Source organism: Mustela nivalis (genome assembly GCF_964662115.1).
Source record: "Mustela nivalis genome assembly, chromosome: 11".
In the NCBI taxonomy this organism is placed as follows: domain Eukaryota; kingdom Metazoa; phylum Chordata; class Mammalia; order Carnivora; family Mustelidae; genus Mustela; species Mustela nivalis.
Genome location: NC_139030.1, coordinates 61100506 through 61123791, shown reverse-complemented (window position 1 = coordinate 61123791; position 23286 = coordinate 61100506). Strand labels below are relative to the sequence as shown.

General features: G+C 37.9%; 1 protein-coding gene across 3 annotated transcripts in view; it reads left to right on the top strand.

Moving 5' to 3' along the window:
* The window catches only part of GPD2 (glycerol-3-phosphate dehydrogenase 2), a 141931-nt gene that overhangs the window by 56466 nt on the left and 62179 nt on the right, over positions 1–23286 (top strand). For all 3 annotated transcript variants that reach the window (XM_082690583.1, XM_082690582.1, XM_082690584.1), the window contains exons 3-6: positions 1721–1892; positions 16089–16213; positions 17490–17587; positions 18630–18793. In XM_082690583.1, the coding sequence (XP_082546709.1) occupies positions 1721–1892; positions 16089–16213; positions 17490–17587; positions 18630–18793 (559 nt within the window). The remainder of the gene's footprint in view (positions 1–1720; positions 1893–16088; positions 16214–17489; positions 17588–18629; positions 18794–23286) is intronic.

Genomic DNA, 23286 nt, shown 5'->3' with positions numbered 1-23286 from the left:
GTATGAGTGTAAATGTGAACATGGGGAAATGGGACATGGTTATTAGTAGATAATGCGAGGACTTGTGTAAAGGAGAATAAGGTTTTTGTGGCATGTGTCTGGATCATAAGCCTGAAAAATTATGGCACCTGATTATAATCTTCTGTTTTTATGAGACTCGGTAAAGTGGGATTTAAAAGTTCCCTTTTACCTGCCATTAAATGATTAAATTATTTAATAAGTAATAGCAACAACTCTGTGGTGGTGCTTTACAGTTTACCATCTACACTCATCTCATGTGTCCATCAGACTGAGCACAACTCAGAGATGTAGAGCTAGAGACATCACAGGGGTTTATCCCATTCTACAAAGGAAGAAACCAACACCCAGAGAGACAATGTGTCAAAAGTCACATACTAGTAAAGAAGAGTGCTGAGACCAAAGCCAGGTACCTCTGATCTGGGTATTTTTTTTTAGTGTCCTTTCTGGCTTCTAGATTTATTTTTATAGAAATCCAATAGGCCTGACAATAATTAAATTCAATTTTAAGGAACAACTTGGTTTATTTTATTTAAATGGATAAAAAAATCACTTACCAGAACAATATCTTGTTTGGAGTTAAGATCACCTTTTCCTGAACAGTCTTTGGCCTTGTGGTTAAAGAGCTTCCTCTGTGGCTCCTACAGCAGAATGGGAAAAACACTGCCGGCATCACACTGATGCTGGGGTTTAGAAGAAGGAAAACAGAACTTACATACCTGTGGATAACTAACTGTTAGAGCAGCTCTAGCCAGCACTGTTGACTATAGTGATTAAATCTAGTATTAGCATTTTACTCATCTGTTTTTCTGGGCTTTTGATTCTGCTTTCTGGCAACTACTTTTTTTTTTAAGACCATTTTTTATTAAGGACAATAACTTACATTCTAATGAAAGAAAAACTAGAAACAGGGAATGCCGTTATCCTTTAGGGGAGCTTAGCTGGCTTTATTTTATTGTTAAAACCTTCAAATATTGAAATAGTGTATACTAAATATATAAAATCTAGAATTTTATATTAAAACATTTAATGGGGTAGTCTCTGACTAAAATCCTTTAAAAAATTATTTGCATTGGCCATAGTTGATCATTTAAATACGACAATAACTTTCATTAAATGGATTCTTTTTTGATTATATCGACCTAAGCTCATAGACCTTCAAGCTCTAGAATCTATTTTTGCCAGAAGTATTAAAGAACGAAGAACATACACTTTTAAGAAATTGCAGAAAGGCATAAAGTGCTTTTTTCCTCCTCCTTTCAACACTTTTAAATGTTATCTGAATGAATTACTGCTATGGGGTAAAACATTTCCTTCTGTTCTCCTATAAATTGTCTTTGACTAGGTATTTGGGAATTGCTGTACAGTGTGGGAAATAGTTGAACTTGGCTGTTTATGAAACCAAAACAAGCAGTTGAGATACTGAATCTAAAACCAGGTGTTCCCTGCCTAAATGGTTATGGCTTATTAAAACACAACAAAAGAGAAATACCGCTCCCTCCCTCAGCCCCCCCCCCCGCCCTGCAGATTGTAAGGGCTTTTCTTTTCTACAGGGCAGTTAGTCCGATGGCTCTATGTGGACTGTGGACTATGGTCTAGCTTTGGTTTTGCTTACACATCTCTTCTTTCGGCATACTGTCAGGTGTATTGCATTGGCATTCCCATGAAAAACTAAAAGCCGACTTTGGACTCTTAACACCAGGTGAGCTTGGCCTATGTCGAAGCAGCCGAGTGCGTCACAGAACCTGTTAACAGGGAGCCTCCTTCCAGAGAAGCTCAGCTACTGACCTTGCAAAACATGTCTGAATTCGACATCCTTGTCATTGGAGGAGGAGCAACAGGGTGCGGCTGCGCACTGGATGCCGTCACCAGAGGTGAGTCCCCACGTGGGTGGATGTTTTCCACCTGTCCCCCACCCTCGCCCCCAGTCAAACACGCGATGTGCGCTCTAGACTAGTAAAGTCACGTTTCTGGCACGTTGCCGGATTTTCCAGCCTTTGTGAAGCACCTTCATAGTTTCTTAATCTAGGCACTCGCACAATTTTAAAATTAAACATAGCTGGTATTTTACCCGTAAAATTTCTTTAAAAAGAAATTTCTTTAAAAAGAAAATATAACTTCCTATGAATTCATGAACTTGTTCTTTTTGCTTATTTCTTTCTAATATCCTAAAGTAAATGTCTTTTAATGAAATAAAAAATATGTATCCTATGGTCTGAAATCACATTTGTGTCAGGGAAGGGTAGAAAAGACTTATTAAAATGAATTCATCTATTAAAATAACTATTTTTTCCTGTATCTCTTAAAAGCATTTCTTCCAGTGAGATATGAACTTCAGTTTAGGGGACTCGAGTTTATTGTGAATTCATGACGGAAAAGACAGTTGCTAACCTATAGTTCTGTCTCAGGTACCCAATTAGTCAGCATTGGGAAAGGCATGTCAAGAAGTTCTTTAAAAATGGAAACATGACCCATAAAGAAAGAAATTCTAGTAGGAGCACTAGTGCTCTTCCATGTGATATAGTTAATAAAATAATTTGATTTTTGCCTGTGGTTATTATTAGTGTGGAATTTGGGGTGAAGGAAATCTGGGTACATATCTGTTTCAGCAGCTTTATTAGATGTGTTTATAGTTATGGACACATACACATGCACTCACTTAGGCGAATTCCTTAATTTCTGTAAGGTTCCTCATCCTTCCAGTAAGTTAAAAATACCTTCTTTGAATGATTTTTGTGAGGATTAAATGTGAAATCATGAAGATGGCTTTTGTGTGCTTGTCACACAAAATAGAAGCTCAGTAAGTTGCAGATAGTATTTATAGCTATTATTATTATTATTATTATTATTAAGTAGGCTCCACATCCAATGTGAGCTGGAACTCATGCTCCTGAGATTTAAGAGTCACATGTTTTACCACCAAACCTACCAGGTACCCCTATAACTGCCATTATTAACATGAAGGCAAAATACTTTTATTTTTTTAATTATTATTTTTTTAAGATTTTATTGATTTATTTTAGAGAGAGAGTGCTGGTGTGTGTGAGAGCCAGGTAGGGGGCGGTGGATGGGGAGGGGGAGAAACACAGCCTGTGGAGCCCGCATGGGGCTCCATCCTATGACTGTGAGATCATGATCCCTAGATCAGGACCTGAGATCACGACCTGAATCGAAAACAACAGCCGGATGCTTAACCAGCTGAGCCACCCAGGTACTCCTAAGGCAAAGACTTTGAGAACCAGTTGTCCTAGAGAAATAATCTTTGTGGTATCCTTGGATGTATCCAGTTGGGCTAGGCACTGCTGTGTGGAACTTTGACTCTGGGTTGTTTTAGTTACTGTATAATGTTCCAGATTTCTTGTGGTGTCATACTCAGTGGTAATGATTTATTTCATGGAGCAATTCTTCTCAGATTAAGTTACTCATGTACCTGGTAGAATTTACTTTTCAGACATGAATAAATTTGGCAAGATTTAGGCACATGAACTATAAGCAGGAAAGTGCCGTGGATTTACTGTGATAGCATAGGATCTGCACTGAAGTTTTAACCCACCGAGACTTCACAGCTTAGGTCCTTTTTGTCACTTTTAAATAATGGTAAATTCAAATATAGGAATTTATTGTGTTATCAGGCACGCCCTGATTTTCATAGAACTCCCTGTTTCCGTCCCTGGTTCGTAATTTGTGCCACATTATCCTCGGACAAACGAAAGCAGCTGGGAAGAATGGTTGTAGTTACCTTGAGGTATTAGAACTCACCTTTCTCCCTTGGAGGCTTGGGAAGGAGTTTGGAAAGGGAGGGCATGTTGGTAACATAATGGGCAGTCTTGTTAGAGGCTAGCCCTCCCAGGAGTTAGAATTGACCAGGTGATAGTTTTCTGTCTTAGCAGATCATTTCCCCAGTAAGATTCAGAAAAATCTATTGTTTGGTGTTTCCTGTTATGTTCATGTTATGTCCTGAAATATATGGCAGTTTAAAAAAAAATTTTAGTTCAAAAAAAATTTATTTCCACGAATATTCACAATCTGCCTGTTGGATGCACGGCGTTCGCAAGATGCATTGAGCACTCAAACTGGATGGACGGTCGACACCTTGAAGGTGCTCACAGTTCTGCTCGTCTTTGTAGACGGAATGACATCACGGAGGATACGTGCCTTTCAAAAGGCACGTGGGCATTATGGTTCTATAAAGCGGAGGGTTGTTATATCTGCAAAAGGTGGTCAGGAGAAAGAAAGCTGCTATTTAGCATAGGTAGAATTTTAATAGGCAAACGTTGCTTTGTGGAAGTGTCGCAATCTGAGCGCTTGTGCGGGAGGAAGAGCGTGGAGTCCGCGCGTGTGGGAGACGGCTCGTTTCCCTTTGGAGCATTGAATGGTTGGAGCAGGGTATGAGAGAAGCTGGGCAGGTGGGACTGGGCCTGGTATGCCAGAAGAAGGCCTTTGGACTTTACTGAAGAGGCCACTTTGAGACATTGAAGTGCATTGGATTTGGTGACGAGGAATAGATTGGCCGTAAGGAAGGAGCTGGCATGGGCATAAGCTTTTAAGACATCTAGAAACAGACAAAATAGCAAGGACATAACTTGATTGTGTAGTAGGATATAAAGGAGGGAGGCAGCATGTGTGATTGCTCTCTGCCTTCCTGCATCCGCCCATCATCCATTCCTTCCTTTCGATCTTTCTTTTTCTTTCTTCTTTCTTTCTTTGTTTTCTTTTCTTTCTTTCTTTCGTTCGTTCTTTCTTTCTTTCTTTCTTCCTTTCTCTCCTTCCCCTCTCTCTTCCTCCTCCTCTCCGTTCCTTCCATCCTTCCTTCCTTTCTTCCTAGAGGAACAATCTGAATATTTCTGTGGATTCCAAGGAAAAAGCCTATACAGGAGGAGAACCTTTATATGCCAAGGATAGGAGGCCACATGTGGAACAATGATAGCAAAAATGTATCTTAGGTTTGGTAGGGAGATAAGGGACATCTCTCGGAGACAAAAACAAAGGGTAAAGATTCTAAGATGTAAAAAAGGGAGCCTCTGTGACCAAGAAGAACTGTTTTTATTCACACAAACACAAAGAGAGATGTTCTACTTATGGTGGGAGTAGGAGACTTCATGTAGAAAAGATTTAAAACTACCATGTGGGGAATGTGATAGGGAATAGGGGTCCTTTGCTGTGGTTAGAAAATATAAATTTGTTTTCTATGCAGGATATGTGTGTGTGCATGTGTGTGTCTCCCCGGTATTGCTTAGAGTAGAGACAGAGAAAATACACAGTAGGGTAGAAGGCGGAATGGAGAACTGACTAGATATCAGAGACAGAAGGAGAAAATGAGACAAGATTCTCTGAAGGCAGAGGGCATTGTTTAAATGGAAACCTAGAACTGGTAGGAAAGTTGAGGGGTGTTGGAGAGCCAGCTTCCTTCAAAGAATTAGGGGAGGTTGCGGGACTGAGTGTACTGATACTGAGGCGACCCCCATTCAGTACCTTTTCTTCCTTTGAAAAATCTCACTTTCTAGATTTTTATCTTTTTCAAAGCTTAGACAAGATCATACTACAGTCATTACTTTGTAGTGTGTTACTTTCAAAAAACAATGTATTTAATCACGTCTGTGCTATTCATTCTTTTTAATGGCTAAAGAATTCATCCCAAGGATGTTCTTGTTAATGATTCTTTAGGTTTCAAGTTTTATTGTGTTTGTTTTTCCTATTTAAAACAAAACTGTGAGTCAAGTACTGATCCAGCTCTGAGAATAAGCAGTTTAATAAGATGTGACTTTTGTCCTCCAGGGGCTTATAGTTTGTTAGTCCTTGCAGAAAAAGTGCAATTTTCCTTTGGGCGGTGGAGGTCGTCGGTAGTCACGAGGCATGAGCAGGTGCATGAGCAGATGATCGCAGTCATGGTAGGATAGTGATGGAGATGGTGGTGGTGGTGATGACTTTGGGAAGGTCAGAGGTTCCAGAGCCTGGCTGTTGACCAGGTTTTAAATTCTTTTAGTTAGTAACGATTGACTAAATGTCTTACATATGGAGCTTTATATCTACAGAATATCCCTTATAAGAGGGATGGATAAACCTTAGTTTGTATTTCTTTTATTATGCTGGTAGCCCTTGAGGGGGTAGGATTTATAATTAAAATGTATAGAGATGCTGAAGTTAATCTGTATTTATCCTTTTACTACAATTTCTGATCATATCAGTAGCCCTCTGAAGTGTGAAATAATCATGGGCATTTGGTTAATGAATTGTGCATTGTTGCTGTTCATTCATGGAATTTGCTCTTTTATTATATTTGATGCTTCACTTAACAACAAATTTTGCTTTCTCTGCGTTTGATATGTTTTTACCAAATTATTCCTGATTGTATCCATTAATCTTTAGTCACATTTGACAAAAATAAATTACTGTGATCTTTTAAAGTTACCAGTAATAATTAGATTTTTCAGGACATCAAAGTTTTGGGGGGAACCACTAGATGTTAAAGGGCTTGTGTAGAAATGTTTGCACAAGCTTTTTGATAGAATACTATGCCCAAATGCAATTTTGGTAATGGATAAACAAAGACTGTAGAAGGCAGAGAAAAAGTCATGAAGGCTTCCTAATGAACATTTATTTGCATTCTTACCTTCTGCATTTTCTTGGGAATCAATTTTCATTTGGGAATATGATTTTATAAACATAATATGCACAATTCTCGTCACGTTCTTCTGCAGGTTTCCAGGATCAATAGAAATCCCTTCTCTGTTTAACACTGGGCCCAGTCTCTGGGCAGGAGCCCAGCCTTGAAGCGCTGTTGGAGGCACTCTGCCCCCAGGGAGAGCTGGAATGAGGAGAATCTGATAGATATAATCACCCCCTCGGGGTTCATCAAGTTTTTTTCAGTTCTTTTTGTTCTTTTATGTGATTTTACTTGTATGTATTGAGGATCACCTAGGACATTTTTGGTTTAAAATCTGATTTATAAGTTTAACCTTTATGGCTTTTAATTCACATTCCAGAGAAGACTGTCTCTTGAAGGAGGGAAATGTTTATTGTAGTTCTCCTGGTCAAAAAAAGGTATATATACTTCTAGTTTATGAATGGTATGTGTCTGGTAGTTCCTCAATTCTCAGTTTCTGCGCATCTAACAGTATAGCCCAGTGATTAAGGACACAGGTTGTGAATTAAAATGAAGTGGGATCAGGTCTTGGCTTCATCACCTACTAGCTTTATGAGCTTCTACAAGTGGCTTAACCTTGTAGAGAGTCTCAAGGTTTTCAGGCATAAGTGAAAGAGAACAATGACGCTTTTCTGTCTATGTAAAGGTTTGTGAGAGGGAGGAGGTGTGTGTATTGTAGAAAAAGGGCAAAAGAGGGAGAGCCTGGGAAGATGGTGCATTCTGGGAATTATAAATCTGCAACTTCACCCCCTTCTACTTCCACCCCTTTACCATGATGACGGAAGAGAAAATCCTATGTTAGGACAGCAGACTTGCAAAGATGAAGTTTGCAGTTTTCTGAACTCTAATGATTAGATTAGACTGCAAAGTCCTACTAAAATTTTTTGGAAATTTAATGCAATTTTAATTAATATACTGCTTTTCTTTGACAGGATTTGGGGGTGGTCCTTGAAAAATTATGCTAAAGTTTATCTGGAAAAATGAGTCTATGAGTTTTACTGGATAAATTCTGAAAAAGAATAATGATAGGGGCACATGGGTGCTCTGCTCGTTGAGCGTCTGCCTTTGGCTCAGGTCGAGATCCCAGGGTCCTGGGATGAGCCTGCATCAGGCTTCCTGCTTAGCAGGGAGTCTGCTTCTCCTGCTTTCTCTGCTGCTCCCCCTGCTTGTGCTCTCTCTCTTTCTCTTGGTCAAATAAATAAATAAAATCTTTTAAAAAAGGAAGAATAATAATAGAAGATATAGAGATCTATTAGATATTAAAGTGTATTCTAAACTACTGAAAATAGTTTGCTAAACAAATATAGAGAGATAAGTGGAACAAAAGAGCCTAGAAATAGACCTAGATACATAAATTTCAGACTGTGGTAAAGGCAGCATTTCAAATCTGTCATTATTAGTTATTTAATAAGTGTGTTAGAGTATCTACTTCCCCAGGTTTTTTTTGTATTTGAATATATGTATGTTCTTACATGTACATAGATATACACATGTATATACACACCTAAATACATTATGTGTATATATTCTGTTTGTCATATTCCAAGTGAACCAAGTACATAACCATAAAACACCATAAACCTATCAGAAGAAAGTATATGTGATTTTTTTTTAAAGATTTTATTTATTTATTTGACAGAGAGATCACAAGTAGGCAGAGAGACAGGCAGAGAGAAAGGAAGAAGCAGGCTCCCTGCTGAGCAGAAAGCCCGATGCGGGGCTTGATCCCAGGACCCTGAGATCATGACCTTAGCTGAAGGCAGAGGCTTAGCCCATTGAGCCACTCAGGTGCCCCAGTATATGTGAATATTTAAAAAAAATGGAGTAAGTTATTTTTAAGCAGGACAACAATGAGCCATTTTCCTTTTGGAAAATTTTGCTACATCTCATTTCATAAAAATTAAAAGTTATCTATGGCAAAACAAATAATAAACACATGTGAGACTGGGAAAGTATTTAGAACCTAGCAGACAGGGTTTGTTACACTGTTTTCAACTTTTCTATATTCTTTGCTTTAGTATGTCTGTGATAAACAGTGCATAGCAGGATTCCTTTGTGTGTTTTTTTTTAAGTTTATTATTTATTTACATTATTTCTCCACCCAACATGGGGCTTGAACTCATGACCCTAACATCAGGAGCTGCATGCTCTTCCATCTGAGCCAGCCAGGAGCCTCTGGATTTTTTTTTTTTTTTTTTTTTTTTGGCTTAATAGATAAAACCTATCTTAACTTTTTTTTTTTTTTTAAGATTTTATTTTATTTATTTGACAGGTAGGGATTGCAAGTAGGCAGGGAGGCAGGCAGAGAGAGAGGGAAGCAGGCTGCCTGCTGAGCAGAGAGCCCGATGTGGGGCTTGATTGATCCCAGGACTCTGGGATCATGACCTGAGTGGCAGGCAGAGGCCTCAACCCACTGAGCCCCTGTCTTTACTTTTCAATTAAGTTTTTTATTTTGATTAAACTTAGAATCTATCTTTAACTAGGGGAATTTGATCCACTTAAAGATAGCTTCTATCTATTAAGCATAAATAAAGAAGAATGGAATTTGATCCATTTCCATTTGTTTGGATCCCATATGCATTTATTTTGTATTTTTTACTTTACATCTTTTATTTTGCTTCTTTTCCTTCCTTCCTTTCATTCATGTGAGATTTTTGTATCACGGTTTCCATACCGTAAGCTCTATATATGGAGTCCTTTCTACCCTCAAGTCCCATCAGAGACTTTTCCCAGAGTCAAACTGAGGCTCTTGACATGTGCTGATATTGGGCATCGAGCAGACCAATTGCTGAGCAAGCTAGTGGCGCTTTGGCTTAGGTGATGCTTTCCTATCTCCTAGATATGTCCCCGCAGATAGTCCACAGCCCTGGACAGTGGTCAGCAGAAGCATCTCCCCCACCCCTTACACTGGCTAAAGGCCTTCGTTAGTTCCCAGCATCCAGGTGGTCAGTCTGGCTCCCTAACCTCTGCTTGCAAGGAAGACCAGAATTCCTCTTAACCTTTAGGGATTGGATTTTTGGTTGCCTTTGCCTGGTTTAGACCCAGGGCTCAGCAAGCAGAGGCTTTTGGCCTAACCACTCTGCTCTGAGTTTCTGCTACATTTCTGATCCAAAGTGTGTTTATTTTCAAATCAACCACATTCCTCAAATATACACAGAGATGATTTTCTTTGTGTGTGCAGACGAAGAGGAGTTCAAAGCTGAACTCATAATGCCAAAATTTTACTTACAGCAATTTATAATAGCAAAAACCTGAGGTCTCGTTTAATAAATTGGGTACATTCAGTTATCGAAAAGAGGTTTATGCCTATTTTCAGGGACAATGGCTAAAATGTAACATAAATTTGAAAACCAGTTGTGAAGAATGAATTCATCAATTTTATTTGTGTTTAAAGCAAAAAGGTACACAGGTTGTACACTTTCATAAACATATTATTAAGTTTCTGGTAATATATATGGGACATCTTTATCATTAACATTAGTTATGTCTGGATTTTGCAACTAGGAAGCCACTGGTGTATTAGTCTCCCTTTTCATCCCTTGGATATGCCTCCTCTCTTTGAACACTGGCAGTTTTTATAATAAAAAAGTAAAAAAAGGAAGCAACAACAGCAATTCCCTTCTCCCCTTATAACTATATGACTCTAATTAATGTTATGGTTTAATACATTTGTGCCTCCATAATCTGTGTGTACTTATGGTACACAAAGTATGTTAATGATACGTTCTACTGCAACATGTTGTCTGCATTAATAGTTTATCTGTTTCCTCATATAAATAGCAACAATATTAAATAACCAATCCAATATTATATAGTTCTGTAAAATGTTAACATTGATTGTTAAAAAGAACTAAGCCACTGCATAGGATTCATATTGCTGAAATTAACAAGCTAGGTTTACTTTACACTGTGGAGGAGGAGTGTTATTTTTTTAGGAAATCGATCTTTCATATAAAATGTTCAGCCTTTGGGTTAGTTCCTTGTCTTATTAATGGCATTGGCTTTCTGAAATCCAAAGGTATGTGCCCAAAGCTTTTCTAAAGAAGGATAAACAATATTTTTCCTTCATGGGGCATGGGGCTTTAATACTTTTGCTATGCTACTAATGTACAGAGTGTCTAAATTTTTTATTTGTATATTACCTTGGTGCCTCCACTAGGTTATTTACAAGGATTTATCTCTCCTTTCTATTTAAAAATATCCAAATAATGCCATATCTGAAAATTTATCCTAATGAAATAATTAAAAATGCAAAGAGTTTAAGCGAAAATATGTTGCAGTAGTATCTGTGATAGTGAAGGTATAAAATAACCCAAATGTTCAAAAATAAAAAATTGAATATAAATCATTGTAAATATTTAATGTGATACTTATTCATACATTACAAATAAAATTATAGAAAAATATGTATTGACATGGGGAAATGTTTACAATAAATAACATTAAATGAAAAAATGGAATATATCATATGATCCTATTTTTGTAAAAATGTACATATGTGATTATATACATGCATAGAAAATGCGAACGTTTAAATGTTCAGAAATGTCAGCTGTGGTTATCTCTAAGCAGTGCGATTACAGGAGAGTTTTATTTTGTTCTCTTTACATCTCCGCATTTATTATATTGAGCATGTTTTCATGCATAATAAGATAATCAGTAAAAGGTATTAAAATATACTTCTGTTCTATATCACATTGTGAAAGTTAAATGTCGTACTATTCTTCCCCTTAGAAGGTAATTACTCCTCCATATTCATTCAACTGTCTTGAGCCACAAATCGGTTTAGTTGAAAGTGCTTGGTATCTATATGTTCTCACTCGGGTCGGCAAAGGCAAAGCTGTAAAGAGCCTTATTTAGTTCATGCCCCTTGCCACACATCCCTCAGGACACAATCTGAACTCACTAAAAGATGGGTTGAAGACGATGGTATAGGCAGATTTCCGTGGACTTTATTCTTCTACTGTAGCTAACCTAGTTACTCCATCTAAGATTTTACAGTCATTTCACTCCGAATACTAGTACTTCACCACAGTCATGAAATTGCTGTGAATACCTATGGAAAGCAATCAATAATAAAAAAATAAACAAAATAATAGTACCAACTCCTAAATGTTCTAGTTCATCTCAGAAGCGACAGAGCTCATTGCTTTCCATAAAAAGGAACTGCTAAGAAGAAAAGAAAAGAAAAAAAAAACTATTCCTCATAAAATCTTGAACTAGTTAAGTTGAATTACTGTAAATGCACGAAGAGGTCAGCCCTTCGTTGTCAGGCATGAAGGGAGACCGTTCTCTATACTCTGAGGGAAGATCTTCCCGAGCGCCTCAAATCCAGAGCCAGCAGTAGTTGCTTGAAGCCTCAGTACATTATTTTTGATGTCCTTCAAACTTAATTATTTTACCTAAGAACATAAAATTTTAGCATTAAATGTCACTTAAAAATACTGTTCAATGTCTTTAAGAAGGTAAAACAGAACCCTCTTTTCACTTCCTTGTTTTATACTTGAAGTATCAGAAAACTGAGCTCTTAATTTTGGATCAGTAATTTTTGAGGCAAGGAAAATTTTGGATTTTTGAGGGGTGAAACAGGAACATAGTAGATAATGCAACTGTATAAGATTACAAGGTTTTAAAAATTTCATTGTTTTTGCTATAGTTGGTTAATCAGTTAAAAATACGTTTGTGAGAAACAGACTTCTAGTGATGTCTTGATTTTGTCTCAGTTCCCTCTTCCCTCACTCCATTGTGCTCATTCAATAAAAATGAGAAAACATTTGGTGTATAATAGCAGCTGAAAATTTAAAAATATTTTCTTTTTCTCCCCGAATATCTGGGGTTTTTTGTGTGTGTTGTTCTGGAAACTTTTGGAAATACTTTTAGATTACATGAATATATCAATGTAGCAGTAACTTTGGAGGTTACATTTTTATGTTTTTTTGCTCTGGAAGAAGCAGTATCATTTCGCTCCAGAAATTCTGGTGGGTAGCTTGATGATATGACACTAGAAATAATAGGACAAGCAAAACAGCCTGGTTTGACAGAGAAGCCCATTTTAACTTTTGTTGGTATTCACTAGGGTTTCTCACATAAATACATGTGAATAACTTTTTTAAATGTCCAATACTTGCAAAAGCAGTTTTGAGGCTTTGAAGTGTTAGCTCTCACTTACATATCCTGAAATATCCTCCTGAGATGGCTTGCTAATTCCTAGAGTAGTTCCCTGCCTCACACTCTGTCAGTTTAGGAAAGAAAAATAAAAAATGCATCCTGATAACACAAGCCCATAAATTTCTCCCTTCATCTTCTGCCTTGTGAGGCTGGACTCTTCACTGCCCTGCTCCTACTATATGGCACACATCCCCTAAATGGTCTGCCCCCTCTCTTCTCCCCTCCACCCCCACAGAAAGATCTTTCTAGAACAGTAATCTGATTTCTCAGCTTACAATGCTTTGGTGCTTCCCCTGATAGCACAATCGTGTTTCTTAAAACAATATCCAAGAATTTCTGGAAAAATTGAAATTTTATTCCTTTTTTATAATCACCAAAATAAAAAAAGCAACCAGCAATACCCTTCCTCAAAATGGATAACTTGGAACTGAGAACAATGTTCAGGCTCATCCTTCTTTGGCATTGATACCAAATCTTGTACTTTCTGACAAAGCATGTGCTTCTCCAACCAATCCCCGACTTGGAGCCATGGTCTTAAAGGCATTTTTCTTTTTCAGGAAACTCAGATATTACTTACTTGTGAGGAACAGTGGCCCATAGGACAGAGTCCAAATTCCCCAGTGTGGATGAAAGGTCCTATCCCTGCCCCTGGATCTCCTTCACATCATGCCCAGCCCCCGAGTGACAAGCGGCCCCTAAATGAGCTTGGCCATCTCAAGCATTTTTCTTTCTTTTGCTTAAGTACTTGTTTTGTTTTGTTTCACCAGTGATTATTCCCTCCCCTTCTATCTTGAACACATACTCCTCCATAAACTCAACCCGATGTGCGATTACAAACTTATACTGTGACTGCAGTTATTATTCGCATGGGGAATCGTGCAATCAATAAGCTACACTGAAGTTTGGTGGCCTAAGATGATATTTGCAATTTTGGTGGGTCAGGGATCTGGCCTTGCCTTACCCTGGGTTCTCTGGCTCTGAGTCTCCAACAGGATGCAGCACCTCCTAGCCCTCCTGTAGTTTTTGGCAAGATTCACTTCCTCACTGGTTGTCCAATGGAAGCCTCAGTTCCTTGTGACCTGTGGCCTGGGGGCCTCCTTTAGTCACTGCTCTTAAAACATGATAGTTTCCTTCGTCTTAGTAAGCAAGAGAGGGCAAGAGAGAGTGTGGGCGAGAGAGAGAGAGAGAGAGAGAGAGAGAGAAGGAGTCACAGTCCTCTGTAACCTAATCAAGAAGTGACAGGTCAAAATTGTTGCATTCCATTCATTAGAAGCAAGGCGCTAGGTCCAGTCCACACTTCTGGGTAGGGTGGGGATCAATGCTAGGAGGTGGGGAATACAGGGGGCAGGCCAGGAGCTGGACAGGAGGGCTCTTGCACTCTCCTGTCCCTGCCTCTCATGGGGCAGGTATCTTGGTGCCATGATTGGGGTTCCAAGGTTAAATGAGGGGTATAGTTGAAATAACCTGGCTCTTAAATGCCCTTTGAAAGTCAGCTCCTCACTTGATCTTCACCTGAAGACACAATGGTCTATTTTAGCGTTGGAAGATCTCTCTGTTGGACTTCCTAAGAAAAGTGAGAAAACTCACTAAGGCAAGCATTCTTAAGAGATGACAAATGTAATCTGGACTATGCAATTTTAGCTTTCTGTCCTGATTTTAATTTCTAGCCCAGACTAAGTTAAGAGTACTCTGTATTTGCAAATCTAGCGCTTGGAAAACTGTGGCACTTACTGACCTCTCTCTGAGCTGGGAGCTGCTGGACAGGCTTGGTCCTTGCCAAATTCATTTCTAATGCCAGCACTTTGCCTGGCACTTGTGTTCTCCATATTCTTTGAAAATATATGTGTTAACTTGACATATTTTTCATTTTTTTAAAAAATATATTCAGTACTGAATTTACTAAGCATATCTGATAGAGTTTTCACAGTCGAGACTTTGACAGATCTTTGTCTAGCATAAATGCTACAAAAGTGTGACCTGGGGCTATAATACCTGTAATTTCTGTGTTATTTTGCTAGTCAGTTAGAGCATTAGCACTTTTGCCCTTGAATCAAAGTTCTCTTCTTTTCCTCCATGGTTTCCAAATATTTTGTCCTTTGGAGTCAAGGGAATTGCCCTGATTTTATGATGACATTTGGGTACGATATTTAAACTGTTAAAAGTTATAAAAACGACCCTTTGGTATTAAATGTAATAAATGGCTCTGAATTGAATATATGCACAGATTCTCGTACATGAGCTGTGTGATCCCAAACTTTTCTGGTTACATATTCTCATTGTAATTGGACTCTGTGACATTCTCTCATCCCCTATGAGTAGCCAGGCACTGAAAATTTCTCATGGCTTGGTGTTGGTAGATACATTGCATCTTTCAAAGGTTGGGGTTTCATCTCTAGTGCATGTCACTTGTAGTTCTGTGGGTTCCTACCCAATCCTAAGAAGCCGGGAATGGCTTTGTAAGAAAATAAAACAAAACAAAGCTGGTTTCATCCCTAAGAGATTTATTGCAACCCTCAAAGAAAGGGGCAGAGACATGACTTCTAGAACCAACCTATCTTTGCTCAGCCTCACCTTTACCAAGAATCTTGTCTTGTCTTTACTCATGGATCCTCTGCACTGGGTTTATTTGTCCTGGCTTGTATTTTTCTGTGTAATTCTATAATACTGTGCTTGCATGTCTTAGCCTATAAATCCCTCAATGTCAAAGTTTATTCTCTTCCTTCTTCTTCACTATTGATGCCTTTGGTCTTTTTTTTCCCCCAATTTTTACCCTCTCTACCACCCCTTCCAGCAGCCAGCACATAGAAGGTCCAGTCTAGATTTACAGATGACGTGTTAGAGTCAACCAGAGATGAGGGGCTGGGACACATGAGTGACTTGTAGTGAAGGAAGAATGTGAGTTCTACAGAACTTCAACACAACACTGAGTTTACTGCATTGGTCAGGATGGGTGCCAGCCTCTCCTTCAGCCGTCTAAGTGCCCTGGAGTATGTTAATGCCATGAAATTGTACTGTAATATTTTCTAGTTGTGATTCATTCACAGTTTAATATGCTTCTAGTTCTGGTTTGACTTTTCCCCCAGGAAGAGGCTAAAATCTCTTCATTATAATATAGACAGTGTACTGCACTTTGAATACAAATTTATCCATGTTCAGAGTAATTTTTCTTGTGATTGTCTCTACCCTGGAGAAGTGCCTTTAATGAATTACATACAAATTGTGTAATTTAAGAAGTTAATTTGGTTTTCTGGTTACACAGGACTAAAAACAGCCCTTGTAGAAAGAGATGATTTCTCATCAGGGACCAGCAGCAGAAGCACTAAATTGATCCATGGTGGTGTGAGATATCTTCAGAAGGCTATCATGAAGTTGGATATTGAGCAGGTAATTGTGTATGCTGGTTGTTAAACAAAAATTGCGACTTTGCTTTTTTCTACCCAATTAAATCTTTTTTTTTTTTTTATGGCTTTTAACATTTCTTCCTGTTGGAAATACCTATTTAGTGTGTATTCTGCTGGAATATCCTTCATGAAAGATGTGCTGGCACTTTCCCATAGCATCATGTTTATGGGTAATCAGGGGCTTTTTCCATGCAGGCATGTCAAGGTAGCAAATGCACAAAATCACCTTTGGATATGTTGCATTTTAACAATTGCAATGGTATGTTTGTTTGTTTTGCCAATGGCTACCAAATTGCTACTTTCCAGACAGTTTCAGGGGGGCTGTGTTGTAATACAGGAGTGTTAAATTGATCCTCTTAACTGTAACTGCAATCATACACTCATATTGCCACTGACATATTCCTAAGAAAAAGATGATCTGAGTCATGCTTTTCTTATGTCACACTTTATTGTGTCCAGTCTGCCACCATTTGAAAACTGCCAAGGCAGTGTGGAAGATGACATTTCCCAGGGGGTAAAAAAAAAAAAAAAAAAATCAGCTGAACTCCCTATCTGCTTCTGGTACATGAAAAACACAGCAGTGCTAACTTGACATTGTCAGTTTCAAATGTGTCTTCTTTTCTTCCATGTCTCTTCGGCATCATGTTGGATGCAAAGAATAGAGCATAGGACCTAGAATCAGACGACTTGTGATGTGTACCAGCTTATTAATTCACTGTCCAAGAGCCTCAGTTTTCTCATTTTTGCATTAGTGTTATAATAGTAATGCTGGCTTTTCAGAGAGGCATCATGAAGATGAAAAGAGTCAAGACAAAAGCTTTTTTGTAATCTATAAAACTGGGCAGCTCCTAAGTATTATCTCTGCTTGTGTTAGTGGAGGCAAGGAGGGAACATTTAGTGTGAACTTGAACAATCTGTTATTTCTTACATGGGGAAATAGAGAGGACTGAGAAGGCGGACAATACAGAGAATGCAAGATAAATTGTTACAATAATCTTGTAACTCAAGTCAGGAAAAGATCTTACACCTGGGAACTCTGACAGCATGCTTTTCTCCTATGCAAATACAGTTAAGGTTTCTAAAAAATCTTTCAGGTTGACAGCATGATGTATTATTAGAAATTTGATTAGGAGGGAGCTATCCTCACTCAGAGGTAGAGAGGTTTCTGTGTATCAATCGGTTGGCGGGGTGTCTACTTGCCATTTGAAAATATTATGATCTGTTACTGCCAAACTAATTTTCTCTGCTTTGCTTTTCAGTATAGGATGGTAAAAGAAGCCCTTCACGAGCGTGCCAACCTACTAGAAATTGCTCCCCATTTATCAGCTCCGTTGCCTATAATGCTTCCAATTTACAAGTAAGCCTTTTGATATCATCTATATACTCTTTGCTTCACTGAGGTCAATAGAACAACACCGTTTTAATGGAAATAGTCCCTCAATGTGTGTTTCATAATGTACTTTTAACTGGTCCTAATCTCTAATCCTTTTCAAATGTTTGACTTTGCTGTGTTTAAAAATGTGGCTTTTCTTAAGTTACCCTTTTCTGACCCACCTCTAAAGGCTAGATCTTGAAGGCTGAGGACTTGGTCTTCTGTGTTTATAATTAGTAGTTTCTTACCCCAGTTAACCGAGACTCTCTAGAAGGGCAACTGCATTTACAGTGGGGAACAGAGGAGGGGCATTTGCAAACAAAAATGCATAGTCAAAAGGTATCCTGCTGCAAAATCTGAACCTTAACCATGTACCAACTCCCAGCCTAAACCTTTCTGGCTCATTTTAAATTTCCAAATTAACGACATTAAAGTTTGGTTTGGAGGTGTCAGATTATACATTATAAAATCCAGTGTTCCTGATGTTGTTACAGCTGTCCATGATCTTGCCTTAAGTTGGAACACAGGTAATATGAAGCAGCGGTTTATGCAGCTGCAAGGCACAAGAGAGTTTTGAGTGCCTAGAAACAGCTTTGATCATTTTTGTCCGAATTTTGTTGTAGATGGCTTAGGACGGCTTAAACCAACGAACCTCCACCCTGGGTGCACGTGACAGTCACCCAGGTTCCACCCTTCATCCACTTAAGTAAGTCTCTAGACGTGTGAGGCCCAGGTATCTGTATATTTTATGGTTGGCGCTCTCAGGCAGGGAATTCTCATACGCGGCCAGGTCAAGAAGCAACGTCTTAGGAATGATTCACTTAAAGTCTCACTGATTCATTTACTTATATAATTTAGCTCAGCTGGTGTCAAAAACAGTCATGCAGTTCTTCCTGTTTCTTTTGCAGTAAGTACACTTCTAGATAGACATTGCTTTTCTTAAACGAAAAGTATACTATAACTTAGTGGCATTCTGTAATGTTCTGCTCTGTGTCTCAAGAAACCTTTCCCCCTATTTATGCTGTAGGTGGTGGCAGCTACCTTACTACTGGGTAGGAATCAAGCTATATGATCTGGTTGCAGGAAGTAATTGTCTGAAGAGCAGTTATGTCCTCAGCAAATCGAGAGCCCTTGAACATTTCCCAATGCTCCAGAAGGACAAACTGGTAGGAGCAATTGTCTACTATGACGGTATGTGGTTTTTCTTTTAATAAGATACTTTTGTGACTCATGACCCTTTTAGTATGTTCTTGATGAGATAGTTTCTCATTCTTAATTTTAATGCTGATCTCAGACAACACACAAACACACACCATTTTCTCTAATACTAGCTGAAAAACTACCTATGGCCCTTTGCTTTTAGTATTGTTTGTTTTTGCATATTCTTTTTCTTCTTTCATTTCTACTTGTGTCTCATGGTTGGTTTGGTTCATTTTCCATCATTATGAATCTGGACCGCACCCACGTGCCATTTAATTTGTTATATGTTTGCCAGCGAATACTTGCCTTATGAATATATTATAATGTTGAAAGCAGCTGAGGATGTTAGGTTTTCTGATGAAACCTCTATTTTCAAGGGGTTATAAACCCAGGAAAAATGCCCCCTGGGCTGAAATTGACATGTTTGTATTTTGCACAGGACACAATTCTTGAACATATAATTTATGTGATGAAGGTAGATGAACGAACATTGCATCTGTTAAACCAGAACCCCAGTTTTTATTGCTTATTTTATTGTTGTTAAATGTTTTCTACCAGTAACATTATCTAATATCCATTTGCCATGTGTTCCACGTTCATTCTTTGTGTGTGTGTGGGGGTGGGGGGGTGTATGTGAACAATACACTTTTTATACACTTTTATTGGAAGGAGCTAACCACTTAATATATCTCCAGATGGACCACTGTACAATACAAAACAAAACAGGAAGAGCCGTTTGTGAAATTTTACTATAGTTTTAAAGGGTGTGTGGAATTGGAAAATAGTCCAGGGATGGTTATCCATTTATTAAAAAAAATAGCTGGACACAGATAATTAATCGTACGTGTTCAAAAAAATCTTAGAAATTTTGAACACAAAGGACAGCTTAGGCTGTATAGCTTAGAGGGTTTTTTTTTTTTTTTTAAACCCACTTATGTGATCTTTTGTATTTCAAGTTAGATATCTAAACTCTTAGCATGAAGAAATGTTTTTTCTTGGTTTGTTTTCTGGGTTTTTTGTTTGTTTTTTTCAGAAGACATTGATGTTTATATTTCATATTATGGGATATACCCAAGGCTACTTCCACCTTTTTTCTTCTTTTCAGTGTTAGATTTCTGAATCAATTGAGCTGTCTGTCATGCTTTCATGTACGAACGCAGAGTGTATATGCACAGGGGAGGCAACAGGGACAAACTCAAGAAAACGTCCTAGGAGCAACAATATTGGAAAAATGTTAAGGGTCTTAGACAAACATTAAAAGCTAGAAAATTCACAATTTACAGTGCCTTCCAGCATCTAAGCACCACAGGGGGGACACTTAACTATTTTTTTGGTACCCTTGATTGAGTCTACATGTTAAAGGACAACCTTAACCGTGAATTTGCTTTCTCTGCATCAGACCCTTAATGTTAATCCATTGTAGTTTAGTGGGTGATTATATTAAAGAGGTTTTTGGTCCAGGATTAGTAAGAAGGCATTCTGAAAATGGCATTCTTCCCATCCTGAAAAGGAAGAGTTTGTGCCCTTTGCCTCACATGATTCAATCCGCCTGCATAAACCCTCTCAAATACTTGGTCGTTTTCTTTACCATGCGATGTAGCAAACACTAACTAGTTTTATTTTTTAGCTCGTGTATATCTGATTCTCTTTGAGAAGACTGTGAGTGGATATCATATCTGAATTTGTGGCACCCTAGTATTTTGTTGGTCTGATATTGTTAGGAATTATGACTGTTGTTGATTTTACTTAGAGAAGCCAAAGGAAGTCTATGTCATATGTGCAGAAGAAATATTATTCAATTAGAAGCAAGAGGAAGAAAAATGTCTTTAAAATTGGTTTACATACCTTGTTACAAGTTGCAAAATTATAAGTCTAGCAAGGATTATTGAAAAATACAAAAATTATTATTTAAAATCATTTCCATTTGGTATTTGAAGGTTGACTATAATAATCTTAAGTCTTGAAGGGGTGACTATAATTGTATTCTAATCATTTGAAATATATGTATGTGTATTTACTTATATGTATGTTTTATCATTTACTGAAATGATCCAGTCCAACTCTGTCATGCTTGAGGTGAGGCAAAACAAGAATGTGAAGCAAGTGTATTGTTAGAGTTTCACAAATGTATCCGCAGATGGCGCAACTCCTGTTTTTCCCAATGGTGTGGTGAGCAAATTAAGTATCGATGAGGGAGTAAGGTAGAAAGGAGCAGATAAGTGAGGCCATTAAATGTGGTAAGTGTGTGTTCAAGAGAGAGGAAGGAATGCCTTACCCCTTGACTAAACAATAACATTATCATCCTGTCACCAAAGAATTTCAGAATGGAAAGGGTACCTGAACATTTATTATTGCAAATGAGGTCTACACGTTGTAATTTATAAGGTAAAACTTTCTTAACAAGAAAAAAAAAATTACTTCTTTATAAATAATCATTATGAGAATGTGATAAGCTACCCAAGTAATTTCAAAATGCATTTGGGCTGATTGAAATTACTGTTTTGTTTGTTTGTTTGTTTGTTTGGTTAAGAAATATTTATTGAAGTGAAATCCACATAACATAAAATTAACCACTTTAAAGTGACCAGAAATAATAATTTTTATAACTCCCAACTTGGGAGAATCTTGATTATGGTAAAAAAGTGGCACAAGTGAGGAAATTGAATTTATAAATGCTGAAAGAAATTTGGCTATCTAAAAACTCTTATTAGTAATTCATTATACAGTTACTTCAGCATCATTGAGAAGTGAAATATAATAGTGTGAAAATGCAGTCCGTCTAGTAAACATTACCCTGAGCTTAGACCAGTTGCTTAGATAATCTTTAACGTTCCTCAGCACTGAGATGTTAGGGCTGTAAGGTATTCCTGCTAAAGTACAAAATGTACAAAGATCAAAATAGTTTTCTTAATTATTCATAAGGGTAGTTCATCCTACATAAATAGTGATGGCCATCGCATTTGGTTAAGGCAAAATTTATTCCTCCACTAAAGTCAATGAGGGCAATAAAATAAATTCCATATACTTTTAAATGCAGTAATTAGAGTAGCTATTATGTGCTTGGCATAGGTATGATCCATTGCCATATTTTGTTGTTAAACTGCTGAAAAACAAACTGATGCATACGGAGGAATAACTACCATCTTTTTCAGTGCAGACAAAGTAAATGTCAAATTTCTCAGAAAAATTCATATGTAATGAAAGTTGGGATAGGAAGTGACAGATCAGGTTATATTTTCTTTTTATCTTCTGTCAGAGAAAACATAAAATCAACTCACTGGTTTTCTGAAGGAGACACAATCCTGGTCTTTCTTACCTGTTCCTTGCCATCTGCTCCCAGAAAGCCCTCAGCTGAATGCTGTCCATGGCCATTAGCCGTAATAAAATAGGGAAAATGGTGGCTAGTCCAACTCTCCTAGGTCAGCAAGAAGTATTTAAGGCATGACAGGCTTGGGTGTCTCGGCATGCTGGGAGGTATGAATAGCTCTAGAGGAGGTGCCAGTTTCCTAGGAACTTATTTTGTCTTCCTCTGTCAACTTGACTTCAATCTTCCTGTTCCCAGAGTATGATCTTTGGTGCCATTCTAGTTGGACCCTAGTTATCCAATCCAGTGCACAGAAAATGAGATATAATTAAAAATCATTAAATATTTAAAACCATTAAATACTGCCATTAAGCTTCTATAAGATGAAACTGGAGAACAAAATTACAGCTTTAAATTCTTCCTTCTGAGAATCAAGGTACTGACAGAAAAAGAGCTCTGTTATTTCATACCCAATGATGTCCTCAAGTATTCCTTATGCACATATGAAAATAGCTACCTACAGGAAATTACATTAGGTTTCCTAATGTAAATAAAAGTTGGTTATATCCACGTTTCAAAGGGGGAATTAAAGCCCAGTGTTCACTAGAATATTCATTTTTATTCCAGCCTAAAACTCAACAGCATACAAATAGATGAATTCAGCTCGTGAGAGAGCAAAGCCAATTTAATCTCTGGCTCCCCTGAGGTAAATGTAGTTCACGGTCCTGCCCCCCCCTCAACCTCAGCTATAATCCCTGGCTCCTGGAGGTAAAAATGCACTGAAGTGAGGAAAATTCTGCAGCAGGATATAATGATCCAAAATGACAGGGACAATAATGACAATGAATTTCATGTCTCCCAGTCATGAGCCGGAGATGCTTGACTAGGCTGACTTATACAATTAAATTGTTACAGGTACAGCGGGAGATGCAGTTAGCTGTGTGCTTCGGGGAACAGGGCCTCTGGCAAAAGGCATATCGCAGAATCCAGACTCTTTTGTTAGGGACGAACTATTACTCCTCTAGGACACACACCCACAATTGTATACTTTAATGAAAGAAATCCTGGGTTAAAGACAAGTCTATTAAGGTGTTGATTTTATCTACTTTGGAAAGCTAAAAGAAAAAATCAATTACCCAGTACCACAAAGGTGATTTTTTTTTTCTTTTTTTCCTTTTTT